The 22,128-nt window shown below is 48.7% G+C and overlaps 1 protein-coding gene across 1 annotated transcript in view; it reads left to right on the forward strand.

The window, feature by feature from the left end:
• The window catches only part of PIEZO2 (piezo-type mechanosensitive ion channel component 2), a 478,725-nt gene extending 470,958 nt beyond the window's left edge, over positions 1–7,767 (forward strand). The window contains exons 49-52 of the mRNA XM_011983927.1: positions 144–272; positions 2,720–2,799; positions 5,137–5,320; positions 6,231–7,767. Coding sequence (XP_011839317.1) covers positions 144–272; positions 2,720–2,799; positions 5,137–5,320; positions 6,231–6,483 — 646 coding nt within the window. The 3' untranslated portion in view covers positions 6,484–7,767. The remainder of the gene's footprint in view (positions 1–143; positions 273–2,719; positions 2,800–5,136; positions 5,321–6,230) is intronic.
• Positions 7,768–22,128: the final 14,361 nt, after the last annotated feature.

Consider the following 22,128-nt stretch of genomic DNA (forward strand, 5'->3'; position numbering starts at 1 on the left):
TGGGCTGAAAGGGTCGGGATTGACAGTTGTGCACCCAATGAAAGCATGGTGACATTCATCAAATTAAGAGTTAAATATGCTGTAAATCTCTTTTCCAGACTTCTTAATAATCATTGACATTAAGCTTTTTTTTCTCTTTGCAGAAACTTAAGTCTGGGTGCAAAATCGGAAATAGCAACAGATAAGCTTTCTTTTCCTCTTAAAAATATTACTCGAAAGAATATCGCTAAAATGATAGCGGGCAACAGCACAGAAAGTTCAAAAACACCAGTGTAAGTTTATTTTTCTTACTAATAGAGCTTTGTTAGGTATATGCAGCTGATCCAAAATGTCCATCTACAGATTCATGTGTATGAGGAATGCAACTTCATTCTTTGGTAACACAAAGTTAATTTCTATTTGGAGGCCCCATTTTGCAAGATTAAAGAAACTTAATCTCAGCTGTGGAGTTTTCTGTCCACTGTCCCCACGGTTATGTCTATGTTCTGAATGAGGGTTTGGGCCAAGCACGGTGGCTTATGCCTATAATCCCAGCATTTTGGGAGGCTGAGACAGGTGGATGCCCTGAGGTCGGGAGTTCAAGACCAGCCTGACCAACATGGTGAAACCCTGTCTCTACTGAAAATACAAAGATTAGCTAAGTGTGGTGGTGCACACCTATGATCCCAACTACTCGGGAGGCTGAGGCATGAGAATCGCTTGAACCCTTGAGGCAGAAGTTGCAGTGAGCCAAGATCGAGCCACTGCACTCCAGCCTGGGCAACAGAGCGAGACTCCATCTGAAAAATAAATAAACAAATAAATAATAAAAAACGAATGAATGAGGGTTTGTATGGTGCCAGGCTCCAGGAAGCTCATCAGTGCATGGAAAGTGCTGGCCTGCTGGGCTTCCATTGAGAGAGGCATTATTCTTCCAGTTCTGTCTTTAGTCTGCAGAGTAGCTGTCTCCCTCAGCTACTGGGACCCATTCTGAGGCACACTAGAAATCATCATGCTCATTCTCATGCAATTTGGAGGTGTCGGAGCTCCGGCAGGTCCACCTGGGTTCACCTGACCCAATATAATATGTGCCCAGTGGTACCTCATTCGCCCCTGGGGGTACTGGGCTCTTGGTGCCTCTAAGGGCCCTATTCAGGAATGCGACATGGGACTGCACTAAAATGACCCAAGCCTCTTGTCATTCGTGTCTGCCACCTGATCGTGGGCACCCACTTCACTTGTTCACCCTCAGTGGAAGGAGGTGGGCTCAAGGTTCCTTCTTAGGGAGCCACTAGTGTCAAGCACATTCTCCTCCCACTCTCTGTCCACCTGGCCCAAAAAGTATTGATCTCATCTCTGGATGACAAACCTTGCTCTTATCTGACCATAATCACCAAAAGCCAGGCAAAGACCCTGTGAGACCCTTTTCTACTATTATTCCTGCCCCTGGGTCTCTGAATGGGGGTAGAGCATACAGGATTAAGGAGTACAAAGGGTAAAAGGAAATTTGGGAAAAAAAAATTATATATCTCAAAATATTATCCTGCCACTTAAGTACTCCACTTCCAACAGATGCAAGCTGATATGTTTAGATTCTAATATATGAACTAGCAAGAAAAAAATGATACGGATCTAAAACTGCTAAACATAATAGTTCAGGCATCCACCATTGATGCCCCAGTTTTGTCTTTCAGACTGCCCTGGCCCCATTGTAATGCATGGAATATACAGATCACCAGGGTGCAGGCCTTAGAAGTATTCCCAGACTGAGATATGTTTTGCAACTCGCTAAAGTTGAAGGGCCCTTGGAGATTGTCAGATCCTTTCCCATCACTTCCCAGATGAGAAGGCGTGTCTACTCAAGAATGTATTCAAGGCACTGGGCTTGTGGGAGGCAGAGGTCACTCGAGGTCCAGGCCACCATCTCTCTTCACTTCTCACTCCCCTCTAGATCAGTTCATGTAGTCTACTTGTGTATTAGTCCATTCTCATACTGCTAATAAAGACTTACCTGAGATTGGGTAATTTACAAAGGAAAGAGGTTGAATTGGCTCACAGTTCCACATGGCTGGGGAGGCCACACAATCATAGCGGAAGGCAAAGGAGGAGCAAAGGCACATCTTACATGGCGGTGGGCAAGGGAGCGTGTGCAGGGGAACTGACCTTTATAAAACCATCAGATTTCATGAGACTTATTCACTATCACGAGAACAGCATGATGATGGAGGAAAACCTGCCCCCATCATCCACTTGTCTCCCACCAGTCCCTGCCATGACACATGGGGATTATGGGAGCTACAGTTCAAGATGATATTTGGGTGGAGACACAGTCAAACCATATCAGCCTGATTATAGACATGTTTGAAAATCTAAAAATTAAAATACGAAATGTGCTCAATGGTATGGATAAGAATTAGAGGATCCTAGTAAGAAAGAGTGCCCCTTAGCTTCAGAAACAAGCTGCAGAATTTGGAAAAGGCCTGTGGCTGTTTGTAAGCCAGCACCGAGCTTGTCGTACAGACTTACATGCAGATCCGGATAAAGCTCAGTGAATTTGCTCCACATCAGAGAGTTTTGATTGTAATAGGAACCCATAAATTATGATGTCTACACATTGTACAGATATATGAAATTTTCACCATTATTTGGTGATACAAGGTCAACAATAACAATAAAAAATCAATTTTAGTGGGTAAAACAATTAAAATGTAATTATATCTTTTTTTTTCTTAATGTACAGGACCATAGAAAAGATTTATCCATATTATGTGAAAGCACCTAGTGATTCTAACTCAAAACCTATAAAGCAACTTTTATCTGGTAAGAATGAGAAAAATTTGTTTCAGAATTGTTTTCAATCCTAGTTTTATTCAATTTCAACAGTGTGTGTTTGGGCCTTCATCAAACTACTTTTTAGTTATCTCTTCCTGTGTGACAAGACGTATAAAACCTCTGCCTGCCTTCACTAGCCCAAAGGAGTCACTCATTCAGTTGGGACCCACATTCTTCATTTTCTTTTTTTCATTGATATGAAACTTGATTGACTTAAATTCACAGCAAGTTTCTTATAGTACTGATTCATCAGATTATAGACTTGTTTCTATTAGCAGCCAGATTACTGACAGGAAACTGCCTCATGCATTGTTAAATATGTCTGCCCCTCACAATAAGAACAATAAAAAGATAGCATGAAATGCACTTGATTCTGCCCAAGGATTAGTAAGTATCTCTAGAGGCACTTTAGTGATTTAATTTTCCCAATATAACTTGGATGGTATAAATTCATGTTTCTGGATTCTATTAATTATCAAGAATTGCTTGATTCCATGACTTGAACCAGAAGCAGATGTATAGATCTGGACAACGTGGAAAACCAGTGCAGTTATCTGGCACACATTCTATTCATTCTCCAACATGGGCCGTTCACTACGCAGTAGGCAATAGGCCAGGCACTGGAGCCTGGGCTCCATGCTGCTGTGTTTAGCTAGAAAGACACAGACATAAGTGAAGAGTTGGAAAGCCACACAGAGATTGGCCTGGTAGAGGCCCAGTGGAGGGCCCTGGGGATGGGCAAAAGGCCAGGCTCCATATCACACATGTTTCTTCCTCAGCAGTAAATAAATATCTCTTGCAAGGTGTTTGCAAGACGCATTAAGAAATTTGCTATTTCCCTTTCAGTCAGGAATAGTTGTAGAAATGTTTCATCTGGGCATGCAGATTGCTCAACAATCAGTCATTCCCCATGAAATAATTCTGTCCCTCCACAAGCTCTTCCCGAGGTGACTCTGTGCTGCAGGTTCCTGTGTTTCCTCCTTACAGCTGTCTCCCGACTTCAGAACCAACATTCCTCCTGTTCCTGTGTGTTCTGCATGGTTCGCCTTCTTCCTTGATAAGGACTTTGGCTCTAGCAGGATCATACTGTGCCTTACTCTTCTTCATTGATTCATCCTTCCATGCCATAGACATTTTTTGTCAAGTACCATTCTTGGATTCCTACCATCTAGGACAAGCTTGTCCAACCCGCATCCCATGGGCTGCCTGTGACCCAGGACAGTGTTGAATATGGCCCAACACAAATCCGTAAACTTTCTTAAAGCATTATGAGATTTGTTTGTATGATTTTTTTTTAGCTCATAAGCTATCCTTGGTGTTAGTATATTTCCTGCATGACCCAAGGCAATTCTTCTTCTTCCAGTGTGGCCCAGGGAAGCCGAAAGATTGGACACCCATGATCTAGGAATTCAGTATGAAATGATGCTGATGTGGCTCCCACCGTCACAGAGTTTAGTTTATAGTCACCACCATGTTTCTCAGGGGAAGCACCAGTATTGTTGGCAGGAGTGGAATCTTCTTAAAAAGACCTATACAATGTCACTACAGGCTTTTTACTGTATCTTTTACAACTCGTTTGCATTCACCCTGAACTCCAATAAAAGTAATCATTGACCCGACATTATGGTTCTCAGAGATTTGCTGAGCTGTGTCCCATCACCCTGCCTGAAATGAGCTTCCCTCCTCACCCAACTTCACCTATTGAAGTTCTCACTTGGCAAATCTCAGCTCGGAAGTTATCTGCTCTGTGAGGCACCCATGGAGCATACTATCCAGAAGTGGTGTCTCTAAGCCAACAGACCTTGTCAGTGCTGGTCCTATGGTGGCTGTCATGTGCTCATAAATTGTGCTCATGTACATAGTCTTTTCCCATGGAGATAAGGAACAATGTTATATGCAATTTTGGAGCCCTTTAGCACTTAATTGAGTGCCTTCCTCCCATGAGACATTCAACAGATGCTGCTAATATGAATGGACTGGTTGATTCAATCACAAGTCAGCGATGTGGGTTTTTAAGTGTCTACAGAGTCATTTGGGATTACCAGCTCAGCCGCTCAGGTGGTGGATCCTCCACTTTTGCCCTGTGGTTTTGCTGCCATGCCCATGTAGCAACAGCAGCTGACCTCTCTCACTGAAAAGGAAAAATCACTGAGATACCCAGACCCACTCTTCCTTGTCCATTCCCACTTTTAGCATGTCCATGCATCCTTTTCATCCTGGAACCGTAGGCTACAGTTAGTAACCAGATTTTGCCATCTGAAAACATTTTTGCATTAAATCCTAAAATTCTCATGCTGACTTGATTTTGTGTTTCTACCCTTCCAGAAAATAATTTCATGGATATAACCATCATTTTGTCCAGAGACAATACAACTAAATTTAACAGTGAGTGGTGGGTTCTCAACCTGACTGGAAACAGAATATACAATCCGAACTCTCAGGCCCTGGAACTGGTGGTCTTCAATGACAAAGTCAGTCCCCCAAGTCTGGGGTTCCTGGCTGGTTATGGGTAAGGACTCATGGAACACTTCACAGTTACAAGAGTCTACTTCTGTATCATATAAAGTTGAGAGTGGGAAACCTTTTGTCTTCTTAGAATTCACTAATTTTAGAGCTGCAATATTAAAATGCACACGTCCTTGGCCCTTCATTTCAAAAAATTAGGCACCAGAGTCCCAAAGAGATCAAAATGCCCAGTGTGACTCACACAGCCCAGGCATATGGCTTCTTTACTCCACGTCTTCCTGTTATGGCACAGTTTAATGCAATCCAGTGTTTACATTTAGAAACTGGCATAGAAATGCCACTTTTCTGCTTAGATTTCCTTCTAATCCTTAGCAGATTGATCTATCAGACATCCCACTTTTGAACTTCTGAACCATCGCATCATGTTCTGATGCTTAAATCCTAGGACACGCACATCCCCACAAGACACAAATATAAATTATATTTCTCAAAGTTAGCCTCATAAGAAATGATTTTCACCCAGAATTTTATAAAAAATTAATCTGAGAGACAGTATCTGAGAGACAGCATTGCTAAAAAGAAAGGAGCCTGCCACAGAAAATCATATATAATCACATTTCTACCAAATATATGATTTATGCATTTAATGTATGCAATAAAACCACCTAAAATCCATACATGAAACGGTTAGCATTGATTATTTCCAGAATGTGAGATTGCAAAGGACTTTTATTTTTCAAGTCTAACAGTTCTGTAATACATAATTCTATTTTCTATTTATAATAATTCTATTATAAAAAGTCAACTTTTTAACCAAAGGGAAAAAATGTGAGATTTGATATGCTTATTTCTTCTATGGAATTTGAGACAAAATAATATTTTTTTCTTTTAGACATGCTTTATTAACTATATTTAACTGCTATATGCAATTTCTACTTACTGTTTTTTTTCAGTATTATGGGATTATATGCTTCCGTTGTGCTTGTGATTGGGAAATTTGTCCGAGAATTCTTCAGTGGGATTTCTCACTCCATCATGTTTGAAGAGCTTCCAAATGTGGATCGAATTTTGAAGTTGTGCACAGATATTTTTTTAGTTCGAGAGACAGGAGAACTGGAACTAGAAGAAGATCTCTATGCCAAATTAATATTCCTGTATCGCTCACCAGAGACAATGATCAAATGGACTAGAGAAAAAACAAATTGAAACCTTAGAACACAGACTGCAAATAATGTTAACATTTGAATTTTTTTTAAAAGCACAATATTCTCATAAGAGCTAAGCATTTCTAGTTCAATGGAAATGATTTGTTTCTCTTCTGACAGGTAGACAAAAGGAGCTGACATCCTTTTGCAGTAAAAGCTACCTTGCAAGTTAAGGCACTGTTGAAAATGTTATTTGTAACTCCATTTCTCTGAAATCAGGGCTACTTGCTTTATGTTTTAGTCAACAGTGTCTTGCATTCTGATTGACCATGTGAAGGAATCATGTATGGGCCCCGTCCCTAAGAGAAACAGAAGAGGAGTCAGAAGGAGAGATGCCTGTGTTTTCCTCTGTGGGCCCGTGCCCTTCCTGGAGAGATGCTACAATGCAATATACAGCGCTCCATCCCCACTGGGGAAGCTGCTGTGATGAGACTAGATGAGCCTTCAACACACTCAGAATATGCAACAGCAATAGGGAGCAGACAGCTCCTACCTGTGTTTCTAGGGGCAAAAGAGAGGGAACTAATTGGCCATGAAGATGCCAGTGGAAGGATCAGCCTCATTCTAAGCAAAAACATAACATTAGTGATACTCTTACTGCCTTATCTTAACCGAGGACTGATAAGATACCTTTCCATTAAACACCAGTGACTTCTCAGGAAAAAAAAAAAAAAAAAAGCAGCAAAACAAATGGTGTGGACACCTGCTTTGTTGTGGTCCAGCAGTGACCGGCTTCAATGAGGGGAACCATTCTGGAGGGCTGCGGTCTCCTGTGCAAACCGACGTGAGGCAGAAGAGTAAAAAGGCCAGCCCAGTGGGACCTGGAATACTTTGTAACTCTTTAATAACTGAGGTCAGGACCGCTCTTCTGCCTTCCCTGTCCCTCAATGTGCTTTTTCCCATTTCCATGATTTAAGGCAATGGTTTTTCCAGTATGTGACATTTTCCTTCCTGTTTTTCAGGTATATCAAAGAGTTTACATATTCCAATTCACATTTTTACATCTGAGACGGGTTTTTTAAGTTCATAATTATGAAAGAAATATGTATATTGAGCTTGGGGAAATAAAAATGGCCTTTTCTTAAATTATTATTATTGGTAATACAACCTCTTCATTAAATAACAATGTAGCATGAAAAAATTTATGATTGAAATGTAATTTTCATTCCATATTAAGATACAGTTTCTGAGAAGAATCATTGAATGGACTAGAATATGTCAAAAATTGATCCTGTGTAGTTTGGGTTCAGGGCTGACTTAAAATAAAGCACATCCTGCAAAGTCATTTTAAGAATACTCCTTATTTTGCTTTTTTGCATGAAATAGAAAACGGATTGTTTTGATACAGTGTACAGTTTTTTTTTTAATCAACTGAAATAAGAATCCACCTCTTGCTGGTTTTGTTTTGTTTTGTTTTCCTCATAGAAACAGAAAACAACTAATAAATAATTGCCAAAAAGGAAACTATTACAGTGAATATGGAGCTTTAAAAAAGTAGCAGACTTCAAATGAAGTTGTGTCTTGTACAGAATTAATTAGTGCATATTTATTCTTACACGGCAAAAGCCAGCACGCTTCCCCCTGCAGAGATAAACTGCTTCCGTCACTGCAACAATAAACTCAAACCACTTAGTGGAACTCTTGCACGAAGGTCTAATTTCCCAACAGCAGAAAGAATCATGGTGCATATCTGGTTGTGAGTTCTTTCTTTTAAAAAAAGAAAAGTCAACAAGGAATTTCCAGAAAGCAAATTGTAGCTCATGTAGAAAAGATGAGGCATAGGAAAATGCTCATGAGAAGAAAATGTACAGATTAGAGGATACCAGAATTGAAATATTCCTCAAGAAAACAATTTCCAGGGTGTAAGGCAAAAGCCTCCAGATGTGTTAAGAGAGGAACATATTGCAGGAAAGAGAACTGCGTGTGCGGACTGGAAATCACACAGAGAATGCCAGAGCCTGGCTTCTGGTCCTGGCCGAGCCACTGTGGGGCTGGGAGACCTGGGCAAAGGGGTCTCTCACCCTCCTCAAGCCTCCTTTATCTGACACCATCAGGGATCATCAGGCTCTACACAACAACATGCTAAGGCTCAAAGGCCGCCCACCCCAGCCAAGCAGCCTGCTGCTACCTTAGATTGGCTTCTCTAGAGATAAACTCTGAGACACAGTCACATGAGGTCATTTTTGGGCAGTGATCACAGGTTATACAGGTCACGGAGGAAGGCAGGACCAGGCAGAGAGAAGCTGCAGTTGCAACTGAGCCCTGGAGCTGGGGTAGCCCTCCCTTTATCCCAAGCTAAGCCAGGGGTGTTTGGATCCCATTCCAGCAAGCCATTGTCATAGCCATCCCCTGGGCAAGGACTTAACCTTTCATGAGGCACCTCCTTGCAGGCTGGGGGTTTTTGCCTTTGAGGGACAGGGCCAGCCATGGGCATGTGGGAGTCCGGAGGGAATCCTAGGAGATTGCATTACCCATCGCTGTCTACTCTTGGACACTGATTTCTACAGTAAGCTTGTGAGGCCTTACCTCTCTTGCAAAGGCAGAGCAAAGGGAAAGGAGCTACAGGCCCCCCTGCAGCTGGTTTCAAGGCCAAAGTGAGACTCATCACCCATCCTTCTGGCACCGTTACGAGATCCCTTCTCCCTTGGCCAGCAGCCCTGGTGGGGTCAGCTAGACCCTGAAGCTGAGGGGCCCAAGGTCCTGGTTTCAAGCTCTCTTCAGGTCCTGGCTGCGGCTTTGCCTCTTTGTCTTCACATGAGGCACCAAGCACCAAAGAGGGGTGATCCCCTGAGCACCAACATTTTCTTCCCCGCCTGGCTGGGTGGCAACAGCCTCCTCGTTCTGCTGACCTGGGTCGATTAGCCCAGTCAGTAAGGTGACCCCTTGCCTTGCCATATCTGTGGCATTTGTTCCTTTACTGTCCTTCTGACTGAGTCATCCCTTCTGAAACCATGTTTTACTTTTTCGCTAATTTCCTGAATGCTAACTCATTTCTGAGTTTTCTAATTCTGATTTTTGTTGTTCTTTCATGTCTTCTATTTTTTCTGAATTTATGTTACTGCATTTTGAAACACTGGATTATGGTTTCCACCTATTGGTGAGCATATCTTTCTGGCAAACTTTGACAGTCTCAAAGGCCACAACCCCGCCCCTTACTCTTTTTCACCAGCCACATTCGGTGTTGGATTGATGCACAGTCCTTTTCTCTTGCTCCTTTGCAGGGGACATTTGTTTCCTTGACGTTAGGGTAGGAAGCTCTTCCAGCTTCACAGCTCTGGAGGCCCCTCCACTGTGGTTTTCACTGGTTCCCAAGTGTGCCCTTCCTTCCTGAGACCTCCGCTCTGTCCCCCCGCCCACTCTGAGCCCTCTCTTCCCAGTAGCAACACGTCTGCACCGCATGGACTCTCCCCAGCAGCTTCTTCTCAGGGCCGATGCAGCATGGGGCCTGGTCCTGGGAGGGAGCTTCAACCTGTCACTTTGGAGAGTTCACAGGCCCGGCCCTGCGCAGCCCCTCACCCACCAATGAGCATGGGGAAAAAAACCCCTTCAGGGTCCAGGGGCCATCTCTTGTGTGGGTGAACTGACCCCAGCTCTGCCTGGCAAGACCGTCCTCCTTCCTCTCTTCTCCCACCTGTGACGGAGTTCTCCTGCAGGTGTCCTGTCATTCTTTGGAGTCTAGATTTGTCCTGGCCTAGTTCTTATCTGCATTTCTTTTGTTTGTGCGGGAGGCGATAGGGAGTGACTGAGGAAGTGCCAAGCTCTAGGCTACACTAGCTTTACCGGCCGGGAATTCCCCTACACAGAGTCTGTAAGCACAGTATTGAATGAGGGAAGAATATGTTACATTTCACAGAGAAAACAGTCTGAAACTACATTGACCAAGTTAGATTTGGCATAAAAGCACTTGGTACAAACAGTGCACACAAATGATTGGATCTCAGAGTCTACATTGGTTTTGAATACTATTCTTAAAGTGTTATCTTAAGACATAGGTACCTGTGCTTATATTCCCACATATTTTTATTGAACACATTTGCCTATTATTCAACCTATTTTATTAGGATTTTCAGAGTACTGTTTTCCCTTATTGTTTATCTGCTTTCTAGTTTATAAATCTGTTTTTATCTTTCTTTTTTTTTTTTTTTTACTTCTTTGTGTTATTCGCTATTCTTCCTCTGACCTTTTGGGTTGGATATATAGCTCGGTATTGAGCTATCTACAGTGTGTCCCAAATCAGAAGTATAAATGCTGCAAACTTAGAGAACTCATCATTTGGAAGTTTATTTAAATATTCCACATTCTTCAGCTTTGCAGATTGGAGTATTACATTTCAGCTTTTAGGCTGCATGTGAGACAGCGTCCAGATGTTCATCCAGAGCCGCAGCATGGCAGAGGCCTTGTCATTCACTGGCAGTCTCCATCAGACCTTCCGTCGCGGGATGTTCTTTGGAGGATCTTCAAAGGCAACCTTCCCGTGGCTGCTTCTCCGTGTTTGCAGTTTGAAAATGGACTAGAACCACTAGCACAAGACAGTGGTTGGCTTGAATGTCCATAGCAAAGATATTAGTATCTTAAATGTTTAAATTATTATCCTTTACGATGTGGCCTTTTCTAAGTTTGTAGTATTTATACTTCTAACACCATTACAGTTTAAACCTGCAGTAAGACCTTTGGGAAGCCCTGTGTTTTCTTCCACGTAAGACTAAGTTCTGTACCTGAGACCTTCACAGCAGGGTTGTCGCAGATGTCCAGAAGCACGGCAGGTGTAGGCATCAGAGCAAACCAGATGGTGAGGAAGGGGAGAGAAAGGCTCACGGAGGGAATGTCCTGGAGGGAAGTTCAAAGAGACAGAGGAACTTCAGCAATTATGCTAGCATCACAGACCTGTCCCCCACTGGAGTTTCTTTAAGGTGCTCAGGGAAAACCAGATAGAACTGTGCCTAGGCTGCACTACCTTTACCTGCCCAGAATTCCCCTACACAGAGTCTATAAGCACGGTATTGAATGAGAGAAGAATACGTTAAATTTCACAGAGAAAACAGTCTGAAACTATATTGGCCAAGTTAGATTTGGCATAAAAGCACTTGGTGCAAACAGTGCACAGAAATGATTGATTCTCAGAGTCTACATTGTTTTGAATAAGGGGCACCCAGGCCCTTACTCCATGTTCAGGAGCAGAGAAAGATTGCTGGAGATGGTTTCAGTAGCTGCAAGACTAATCATATCAACAGTGTTCCAGTATTTGCTCTTATGATTTCATGTGTCAAACCCAGTACTAAAAGTGTATTAGAGAAAATCACTTTCACTAAAAGGAAGACAGGAAGGAAAAAAAGGGAAGAGAAGGCCACAAAGCAACCAAAAAACAAGATAGTAAGAACAAGCCCTTACTTATCAATAATAACAACGAATGTAAATGGACTGAACTCGCCAATCAAAAGATATACGTGGCAGAATGGATAAAAAAAAAAATAAGACCCATTTATCTGTTGCCTACAGAAACACACTTAACCTCCAAAGACACACATAGTCTGAAAATAAGGGAATGGAAAAGATTCCCTGCGAATGGAAACCAAAAAAAAAAAAAAGCAGAAATAACTATACTTATGTCAGACAAAATAAACTTTAAAACAACTATTAGAAAAGACAAAGAATGCCACTAGATAATGACAAAGGGGTCAATTTAGCAAGAAGACATAACGATTGTAAATATATATGCACTCAACACTGAAGCACCTAGATATATAAAGAAAATATTACTACAGTTAGAGAGCTAGGACTCCATATAATAATACCTGGACACGTCAATGCCCCACTTTCAGCATTGAACAGATCTTCCACAGAGAAAATTAAGAAACAATGAACTTAATCTGAATTATAGACCAAAGGGATCGAATACATATTTACAGAGTATTTCACCCTCTAAGAGCTGCAGAACACACATTATTTTCCTCAGCACACGGGCCATTCTCAAGCACAGACCATATGTTAGGTCACAAAACAAGTCATAAAACATTAAGAAAATGAAATATGAAAACGTACAAGACTATCAACAAAAGACAAGCAGATACATACACAAATAGTCATCCCCTAAATTTTAAGAGTGAGATAATACTGCCACTCCCACCTGGCTCAGGTGCCAGCAGGAGGAGGGCGCCCTACAGATTCTGCAAGAGAAGGGGAAGGACTCCTCCTTGCCCTAGATGCGCCTCCACAGGTGCCACAGAGGTCTGAGATACAGCACCCACAGCTTCCTACCCACCCCAGGCCAGGCCAGGCCAGCCCTGCAGAGCTCCTACACCCCCTTCCTGGCCCCAGACTTGCTGCTGCTGCTGCCATAAGTAGCACGATGCCAATACAACCACCGCTGCTGTTGCCCTCAATGCATCGGTCCTCCCTACAAGGCTCCTACCGCCTGGCCACCACCAGAGCCTGGCCACCGCTGCAGCCCTGCTCCCGCCCTGGCTGCAGCCAGCCACCCTCCTATTGCAGCTGCCCTCCTACCGCTCCAGTGTGCTGCAATCTCTGTTGCCACCACCAACCCACAGCAAGGCTAGCCATGGTGTCACAGGCTCCAGCCTCCAGCGTGTGACAGGGGGCTCCTCCTCCTCCTGAGATGGAGCAGCTGGGCAGGCAAAGCCAGAAAAGCCTGGAGGAGGATGCAAGGGGTGGTAGCATCAGAGCCTCACCTTGTCATGCCGGCCACTGGGTGACAGGGGCTGGTTTCAGCAAAGGCACTCACACCCAGCCTCCAAAGTCCAGCCTCTCCTTTGGTCCAAGCTGGCCAGGAACTGGCGCCTGGAGTGGGTGCTGGAGACACCACAGTGCCGGGCTCCCCACTCCACAGGAATCACTGGGCCCACCCAGGCTGCACTTCTCGGGGAGCAGGAGCAACAGAAACTCAGACCCAGCCAGCTCCCTGCACCCAACTGCCAGTTCCCGTTCCTGATGCCTCCACTCACGGGACACTGTCCCCCGTGGTGTCCACTACTCCATACCTGGGGGTCACAAGCAGTCTCTGCACCACAAACCCAGAGTGCACGGGCCCAGGAAACACGGCAGGTGTGGGGACCCTGCCATGCTCAGGATTCCCGTGGAATAGCTGTGCGCCCACCATGCTCCAGCCAAGGTAGGGTCAGGGCAGGGCCAAACTCAGGGCAGGGCAGGGCAGATCAGGCCCAGGGTAACACAAGGTGAAGAGAGGACAGGATCAACCAGGGGCAGGTTTATGGCTGGGGGCAGGGCCAGGGCCAGGAGCAGGGTAGGTATAGGGCCAGGGCAGGGCCAAGACAGTGGCAGCTCCAGGGCAAGGTCAGGGTTAGGACCACAGTCATATCCAAGGCCAGTGCCAGGGAAAGGGCAAGGGCAGGGTCATCTAAGGACCAGAGACAAAGCTAGGCCCAGAGCAGGGCCAGGACGGGTACCTCACAGGGCCAGGGTCTCGGATAGGGCCATGGCAGGGCCAGAGCCACAGCCAGGTCTGTGCTATGGCTGATCCAGGACAGGGCCAAGCCAAAGCTAGGGTGAAGGCCAAGGTAAAGCCAGAGCAAGGTCAAAGCTAGGGTAGGGCCAAGTCAGGGCCAGGGCAGGGAGGGTAAGGCCAGGGAAGCAGGGGGCCAGGGCAGGGCCAGGGCAGTGCCAAGGCCAGGGCAGGGCCAGAGAGCAGCCAGGGCAGGACCAGGGCCATGGCCGTGGCAGAGGCAGGGTCAGGAACACTTTCAGGGCAGGGGCAAAACAAGGGCAAAGACAGTGCAGATTCATGGCATAGCCAGGACCCAGGATAGGGTCAGGGCAGGCTCTGGGCCATGGCAAAACCAGAGACAGGGCTGGGGCTAGGACAGTGGCAGGGCCAGATTCAGGGCAAGAGACAGAGCAATGCAAGGCCAGGCATTTCAAAGTCAAGAAAGAGTGAGGGCCAGGGCAGAACCAGAGTAAGATCTCAAGCAGGGAAGGGCTAGGTCCAGAACAGGTCCAGGGCAGGGCCATGGAAGGGCCAAAACAGGGGCAGGGCCAGGGCCAGGGCCAGGGAAGGGCCTGAGAAGGGTTAAGGGTCAGGGCCAGGGCTACGGTAGGGACACGGCCAGGGATATGGCAGGACCGGGGCAAACCAAACCCAGGGTTGAGCCACGGTATGGTATGGCCAGCGCAGGATAGGACCAGAGCTGGTCCATAGAGAAGGCAGGGCTGATGCCAAGGCAGGGCCAGGCTAATGCCAGGGCTGAGGCAGTGTCAGGACATGTCCACGGTGGGGCTAAGGCCACAGCTGAGCCAGGGAACAGCCAAGGCAGGGTAGGGCAAGGCAATGGCATGGCTGGGTCAGTGCCGGGACAGGGCAGAACAGGGCAAGGTGATGGTAGGGGCAAGGGAGGGAAACCGCAAGGCAGGGCCAGGACACCCTCAAGTCCAGTTAAGGGCCAGGGCCAGAACTATGGGAAGACAAAGGCCAGGGCCGGGGCCAGGGCCAGAGCAGGGCCTAGCCAAGGCTAGGATGAGGGCCAAAGTAGGGCCAGGGCAGGGCCAAGCCAGAGTAGGGCAATAGCAGGACCAGGGCAGGGTGATGACACAGCCAGAGCATGGCAGGGCAGGATGTTGCCAAGACCAGGGGCAGACCAGTGCCAGCTCAAGGCCGGGGAAAGACCAGGGACAAGGCAGAGCCAGAAAAGGGTCTGGGTCAGGGCCAGGACCAAGGCAGAGTGGACCAGGGCCATGGCAAGAGTCAGGGCAGGTCCTTGTCAGGGTCAGGTTCCAGGACAGGGCCAGGGCAGCAGCAGGGACAGGGCCTGGATAACAGCAGGGGCAGGGATATGGCAGGACCAGGGTCAGCCAGGGCCAGGGCTCAGGCTGGGCCAAGACTAGGCCAGAGCCAGGCCATAGTGAGGGCAGGGCAAAAGCCAAGGCAGGGTCAGGGCAGGTCCAGGGAGGGGCCAGCGCCAGGCAGGGCCAGGTCACAACCAGGACATGGTAACGCAGGGCAACGGCACCACTTGGCCATGGCAGGCAAGGTGAAGGCAGAACAGGCAGGGCCATGGTGTGGCCAGGGCAGGAACGGGACAAGGCAAGGCCAGGACAAATCAGAGCCAGGACAGGTCCAAGGCCAGGTCAGGGCCATAACAGGACCAGGACAATGACCATTGGCAGGACTAGAGTCACCACAAGGGGCAGGGCCAGAACCAAGATAGGGTCAGCAAAGGTTCAGGGAAGGTCCAGGGCAGAGGCAAGGCCAGGGCCTGGGCCACGGAAGGGCCAGTGCAAGGGCAGGGCCAGGGCAGGGCAGGTAATGGTAGGGCAGGGGCAGAGCAGGGCTAGGCTGAAGGCCTAGGCCATGTCCAGAGCAGGGCCAAGGAAGAGGCAGGGCCATGGCATGGCAAGGCCAGGGTAGCAAAGGGACTAGGAAAGGCCAGGGCAGGTAGGAGCTAGAACAGGGCCAGGGCCAAGGAAATGCCAGGTCCAGGACAGGGCCAGAAGCAGGACAGAGCCAGAGCCAGGTCAGGACCAGGGCCAAGGCAGGGCCCCGGCATTGGCAGGGCCAGGGTAGTACAGTGCCCAGTCAGGGCTGGGCCAGGGCAGGACCAGAACCAGGGCAGGGTCATGACCAGGAAAAAAACCTAGAGGCAGGGTCACAGCCAGGGACATGACAGAACCAAGGCCAGAGCCAGGACGGCCAGAAGCAGGGCAGAACCAAGGTCAGGGCAGGGATATGGCACCACAAGGGCTTGGGACAAGGCAGGGTCGGGGCCAGTGGAGGGCCAGGGCAACGCTAGGGTAGCACAGGGCCAAGACAGGGCAGGGCCATTGTAGAGCAAGGACCGGGCCAGGGGATGGCAGGGCAGGGACAGGGAAGTCCAGGGCCAGAGTCAGGGCCAGGACATGGACAGGGCAGAAACAGAAATATGGCAGGATCAGAAAGGGGTCAGAGCAAGGTCAAGGCCAGAGAAGGACCACAGAAAAAGAATGGCCAGGGAGGGCCCAGAACAAGGGCAGTCCAAAGACAGGGCCAGGGCAGGGCCAGGCATTTCAGGGTCGGGGCCAGGGCAGAGCTACAGTAAGGTTTCAAGCAGGGAAGGGCCAGGGCCAGGACAGGGCCAAGGGCTGGCTTAGGACCAGGGCACGGCTAGAACAGGGGAAGGGCAAGAGCAGGGTGAGGGTCATGGCCAAGGCCAGGGTAAGGACAGGGCCAGAAATATGGCAGGACCAGGGGAAAGGCCAAAGCCAGGGCTGAGCCAGGGCTGAGTCAGGGCAGGGCATGCTATGGCCAGTACAGGACAGGACCAGAGCTGGTCCACAGAGAGGGCAGGGCCGAGACCAAGGCAGAGCCAGGCCAGTGCCAGGGCGGAGGCAGTGTCAGGGCACGTCCAGGGCAGGGCCAGAGCCAGAGGCAAGCCAGGGCACGGCCAAGGCAGGGTAGGGCAGGGCAATGGCATGGCTGGGTCAGTGCTGGGATAGGGCAGAACAGGGGAAGATGATGGTGGGGCAGGGCAGGGACAGGCCAAGGTAGGGCCAGGACACCTCCAAGTCCAGTTCAGGGCAAGGGCTAAGGCTGGAGAAAGGCCAGGGCCAGGGCCAGATCTGGGCTAGGGCCAGATCCAGAGCAGAGCCTAGCCAAGGCTAGGGTGAGAGCCAAGTTAGGACCAGGGCAGGGTCAAAGCCAGAGTAGGGTAAGGGCAGGGTCAGGGCAGGTGATGACACAGCCAGAGCACAGCAGGGCAGGGTGGTGCCAAGACCAGGGGCTGATCAGGGTCAGTTCAGGGCCGAGGAAAGGCTAGGGCCAGGGCAGAGCCAGGAAAGAGTCCGGGTCAGGCAGAGCAGGGCCAGGGCCATGGCAGAGTCAGGGCAGGTCCTTGGCAGGGCCAGGGCAGTGGCAGGGGCAGGGCCTGGATAAGGGTAGGGCCAGAACCAGGGTTACGGCAGGGCCAGGGACCCGGCTTGGCCAGGACAGGGTCAGAGCCAGGCCATAGTGAAGGCAGGGCAAAAGCCAAGGAAGGGTCAGGACAGGTCCAGGGAGGGGCCAGTGCCAGGCAGGGCCAAGGCACAACCAGGGCAGGGTAAGGCAGGGCAATGGCACCACTCAGCCATGGCAGAGCGAGGTCAGTGCCAGGGGAGAGCAGAACAGGCAGGGCCGTGGTGGGGCCAGGGCAGGAATGGGCCAAGGCAGGGCCAGGATAAATCAGGGCCAGGATATGACCAAGGCCAGGTCAGGGCCCTAACAGGACTAGGACCATGACCGTTGGCAGGACCAGGGTCAGGACAAGGGGCGGGGCCAGAGCCAAGGCAGGGTGAACACAGATTCAGGGAAGGTCCAGGGCAGAGGCAGGGCCAGGACCTGGGCCAGTGAAGGGCCAGTGCAAGGGCAGGGCCAGGGCAGGGCAGGGCCGGGACAGCCCAGGTAACAGTAGGGCAGGTCGAGGGCAGGGCCAGGCCGAAGGCATACAACCTACTTAGGTTGAACCATGAAAACATCCAAGACCAGAACAGATCAGTAGCAAGTAATGACATCGAAGCCATCAGAAAAACTCTCCCAGTAAAGAAAAGCCCAGAATCTGATGGCTTCACTGCTGATGGCTTCCCGCCAAACATTTGAAGACCCAGTACCAATCTTACTCAAACTATTTTGAAAACAGGAGGGAATACTTCCAAACTTATTCTGAGGCCATTATTACCCTGGTACCAAAATCAGACAAAGACATCACAGAAGGAAACTGCAGGCCAGTGTCTCTAATATTGGTGCAAAAATCCTCAACAAAATACCAGCAAGTCAAATTCATTAGATTTGATTCAAATTCAAAACAATACATTAAAAAGATAATTCATCATGACCAAGCGGGATGTATCCCTGGGATGCAAGGGCCATTCAACACACAATCAGTGTGATACACCATATCAACTGAATAAAGGACAAAAACCGTATGATCGTGTCAATTGAAACTGAAAAAGCATTTGATGAAATTAAACATCCCTTCATGCTATAAATCCTCAAAAAACCGGGGACAGAAGAAACATACCTCACCATAATAAAAACCACACTAGAGAGACCCACAGCTAGAATCAGACGGAATGGGGAAAATGGAAAGCTTTTCCTCTAAGATCTGGACCATGATAAGGATGCCCACTGTCACCACTGTTATTTAACACAGTACTGGAGATCCTGGTTAAAGCCAATGGTAGAGGGCGGGTTGGTGCGCTATCGGGGGCTACACTGTCCGCGGCAAGGGGCTGGTTTGGTGGCGATACACTGCCTGCGGCGGGGTGCGGGTTAGGGGTGCTGTCGGGGGCTACACTGCCGGCAGCGGGGTGAGGGTTAGGGGGTGCTATCGGGGACTACACTGCCGGCAGCGGCGTATGGGTTAGGGGTGCTATCGGGGACTACACTGCCGGCAGCGGCATATGGGTTAGGGGTGCTGTCGGGGGCTACACTGCCGGCAGCGGGCTGCGGGTTAGGGGTGCTGTCGGGGGCTACACTGCCTGAGGCGGAGTGCGGGCTGGGTGCGCTATCCAGGGCGTCAGTCCCCACGGCTGGGGGATGGTTGGGGGTGCTGTCCGCTATCTGGGGCCCGTTGTGGGGAACATGTTGGGGACCTTAAAGATCCGTGGCTGAACTCTTCACGGCCGGGAGCAGGTTGCAGCGCTCTCCGGGCTGTCACTGCCCGCGGCATGGGGGTGGGTTGGGGATCCAGTCCGTGGCTGCATGGCTCACGGCAGGGGGCAGGTTCGGGGAGTTATCTGGCGCTGCAGTGTCCGAGGCGGGGACGGGTTAGGCGCGTTACTGGGTGCTACACTGCAGTGGCGAAGTGGGGGCGTTAAGGGCACTATCCCCGGGCCAACAGCGGGCGGTGGGTTAGGGGCGCTCTCAGGGGCTGCCCTGCTCGTGGCGGCAGAGGTTGCAGCAACAGCAGCGGTCTCCAAGGTAGGAGGCTTCCTCCTCTCCCCGGACTCCGGACTCTAGAGGGCGACCTCCTCCTGCGCCTGCGCCTGCCCCTGCGCCTGCCCCTGCGCCTGCTCCAGCGCAGCGCGCGCACAGCATTTCCGCGGGAACCCGGAGCACAGCGGGGCCCGCTAGTTCCTGGCTCTCGCGCTGCATTGCGGAGACCGCCTGTGACCCCCAGGCACGCTGGACACGGAGTAGCAGACACCACAGGGGCACAGGGCCCTGTGAGTGGAGGCGTCAGGATCGGGAACCTGCACGTGGGTGGGAGGGCTGGCTGGGTCTGAGTTCCTGCTAGCTCTGCGCCCCGAGGAGCGTAGCCCTGGTGGGCCAAGCGGTTCCTGTGGACTGGGGAGCCAGGCAATGTGGTGTTTCCAGGCCCCAGTTCCTGGCCAGCTTGGGCCGAAAGGAGAGGCTGGACTTGGAGGGTGGGTATGAGTGCCTTCCCTGAAACTGGCCCCTGCCACCCAGGCCAGCATGAGAAGGTGAGGCTCTAACGCTACCAATCCCTGTATTCTTCTCCAGGTTTTTTTGGCTTTGCCTGCCCAGCTGCTCCGCGCCAGGTGGAGGAAGAGCCACATACTGGAGGCTGGAGCCTGCAGATGGCCTGGGGCTGCCGCTCGCCCTGCTATGGTTGGTGGCGGCTACAGAGACCGCAGCGTGCCAGAGTGGTAGGAGGACAGCAGGCTGCGGCCATGGCAGGGGCAGGGCTGCGGGGGTGGCTAGGTGGTAGGAGCTTTGTAGGGTGTGCCAGTGCATTGAGGGCAACAGCAGCGATGGTTGTATTGACATCTGCGCTAGTGGTGGCAGCAGCAGCCCTTAGGGGGCCAGGAAGGGGGAGTAGGAGCACTGCGGGACCTGCCCGGCCGGGCCTTGGGTGAGTAGGAAGCTTTGGGTGCTGTACCAAGGGCCTCAGTGGAAGCGAGGGAGGAAGAGCCAGGGCAAGGAGGAGTCCTCCCCATTCTCCTGCAGTCCCTGCAGGGCACCCTCGTCCTGCTGGCGCATGAGCCAGGTGTGAGTGTCAACACATTATCTCTCTTCTTTTTTTTTTTTTCATTCATTTTAAATAATTAGGCAACCACGATTCAGAGAGGTTGCGTAATTAGCCCATGATCCCATAATTAACAAGTAGCCAACCCATGATTTGAACATGAGCCTACCTGGCCCCCAAATCACTTCTCTTGAGACCTGTGCAGCAATGGGATCAAGGTACGGGTCCAAATCAGATCAGTTCAGAAAGTTACATTTTGTTTTATGTCAACCCTCTTTAGAGTCCTTTTTAGAAGCTTGGTTAGTTCAGAAATTTGTCCTAACGTACTTGACAACTGCGGTGGTAACCAGCACCTTATTTTTACCATCAACGTTTTTAGGGCAGATCTCCCTCAGCTGGGCTACAGGGCCCTAGGTTTTCCATAAGCAACATCAGGCAAGTCCTGGAGAGGAATAGTTTGCTGCAGGTGGTCTGCATATAGACTATGTTATGTTAATTATATTTTGCTCACATCCAAAGGAAATGTTAATTGATTTCTCTACTTTCTGACTTCTCTATGTGGTTTTCCCTTTAGGCAAGTACCTTGCCTAGTTCCATGAAGCTTTTTCTTTTTCTCTGGAGTCCTTTTTTTTTTCATGAGTTTTCTGTATTCTTTTCTTGATTTTTTTGTTTGTTTGTTTCTTCTCTGCTTTTCTTGGTGGTTTTTTCTTCTATTATTATGCTCATGCCGGCTAAATATTCTTCATTTTTCAATAGACAGAATCAAAAGCACATAGAATTTCAGGATTTTAAGGGATCTTAGAGACTAAACAAAATATTCTTTAGTATTTCTATCTGTGTTGAATGTCTGCGTCAAGCGGTTGTTCAGGTGAAGAACCTGAAACTCAAAGAGAGTAAATGATTTATTTGGGTACACTTTGTAGCATAAATGAGATTCAAACTCATTTTCCTTAATTCAAAGCCTAGTCTTCTTGTGTATCATCCTGTCGGTGAGTGTTTTAACAATAGAAAAGAGAGAGTGGGTCTAGTGATCCCAATGGAAGAGGATGAGAATGGAATGAGCTGGTGAACCTTAATGGAAGCAGGTAAGACTGGAATTAGCAGTCTATGACTATTCTCTCTTTACACCCTCACCGTATTTTATTCATTTTAATTGTAGACCTAGTGTTACATGTTTCTGTCCTTGTTTCTTTTCACATATCCCTACTTGAATATAGGGTGGAATCTGTCTTTTGTTTATATTTTCGGCTTCTCTCAGGATATGCCATGATTTTATAGGTGCAGTGAATAAAGAAATACAATGTTTTCTAAAGTTGTGTTTTTTTTTTAATAGGAGGAAGCAACAAAACCATCAACTAGCAAAAACAAGAATGGTGTTATTTAAAGTGCTCCATGAAAGCAAACAAATAATAATAATTTTGTTTTTTGTGTGCAAAAATTAGAGGTGGTAAGTTAGTGAATATCTCTTAAAAAGTATTGGCTTAAATGCTATTATTAAACAAAAAAATCCAAGTGTGGCAGCTCATGCCTTAATCCCAACACTTTGGGAGGTCAAGGTAGGCAGATCACTTGAGCCCAGGAGTTTGAGACTTGCCTGGGTAACATGGCAAAACCCGGTCTCTGTTTTTTAAAAACCTGCAAAAATTGGCTGAGTGTGGTAGCACAGTCCGGTAGTCCCAACTACTTGGGAGGCTGAGGAGAGAGGACCACTTGAACTGAAGAGGTTGAGGCTGCAGTGA

The sequence above is a fragment of the Mandrillus leucophaeus genome, unplaced genomic scaffold (genome assembly GCF_000951045.1).
Source record: "Mandrillus leucophaeus isolate KB7577 unplaced genomic scaffold, Mleu.le_1.0 Scaffold257, whole genome shotgun sequence".
Lineage (NCBI taxonomy): Eukaryota > Metazoa > Chordata > Mammalia > Primates > Cercopithecidae > Mandrillus > Mandrillus leucophaeus.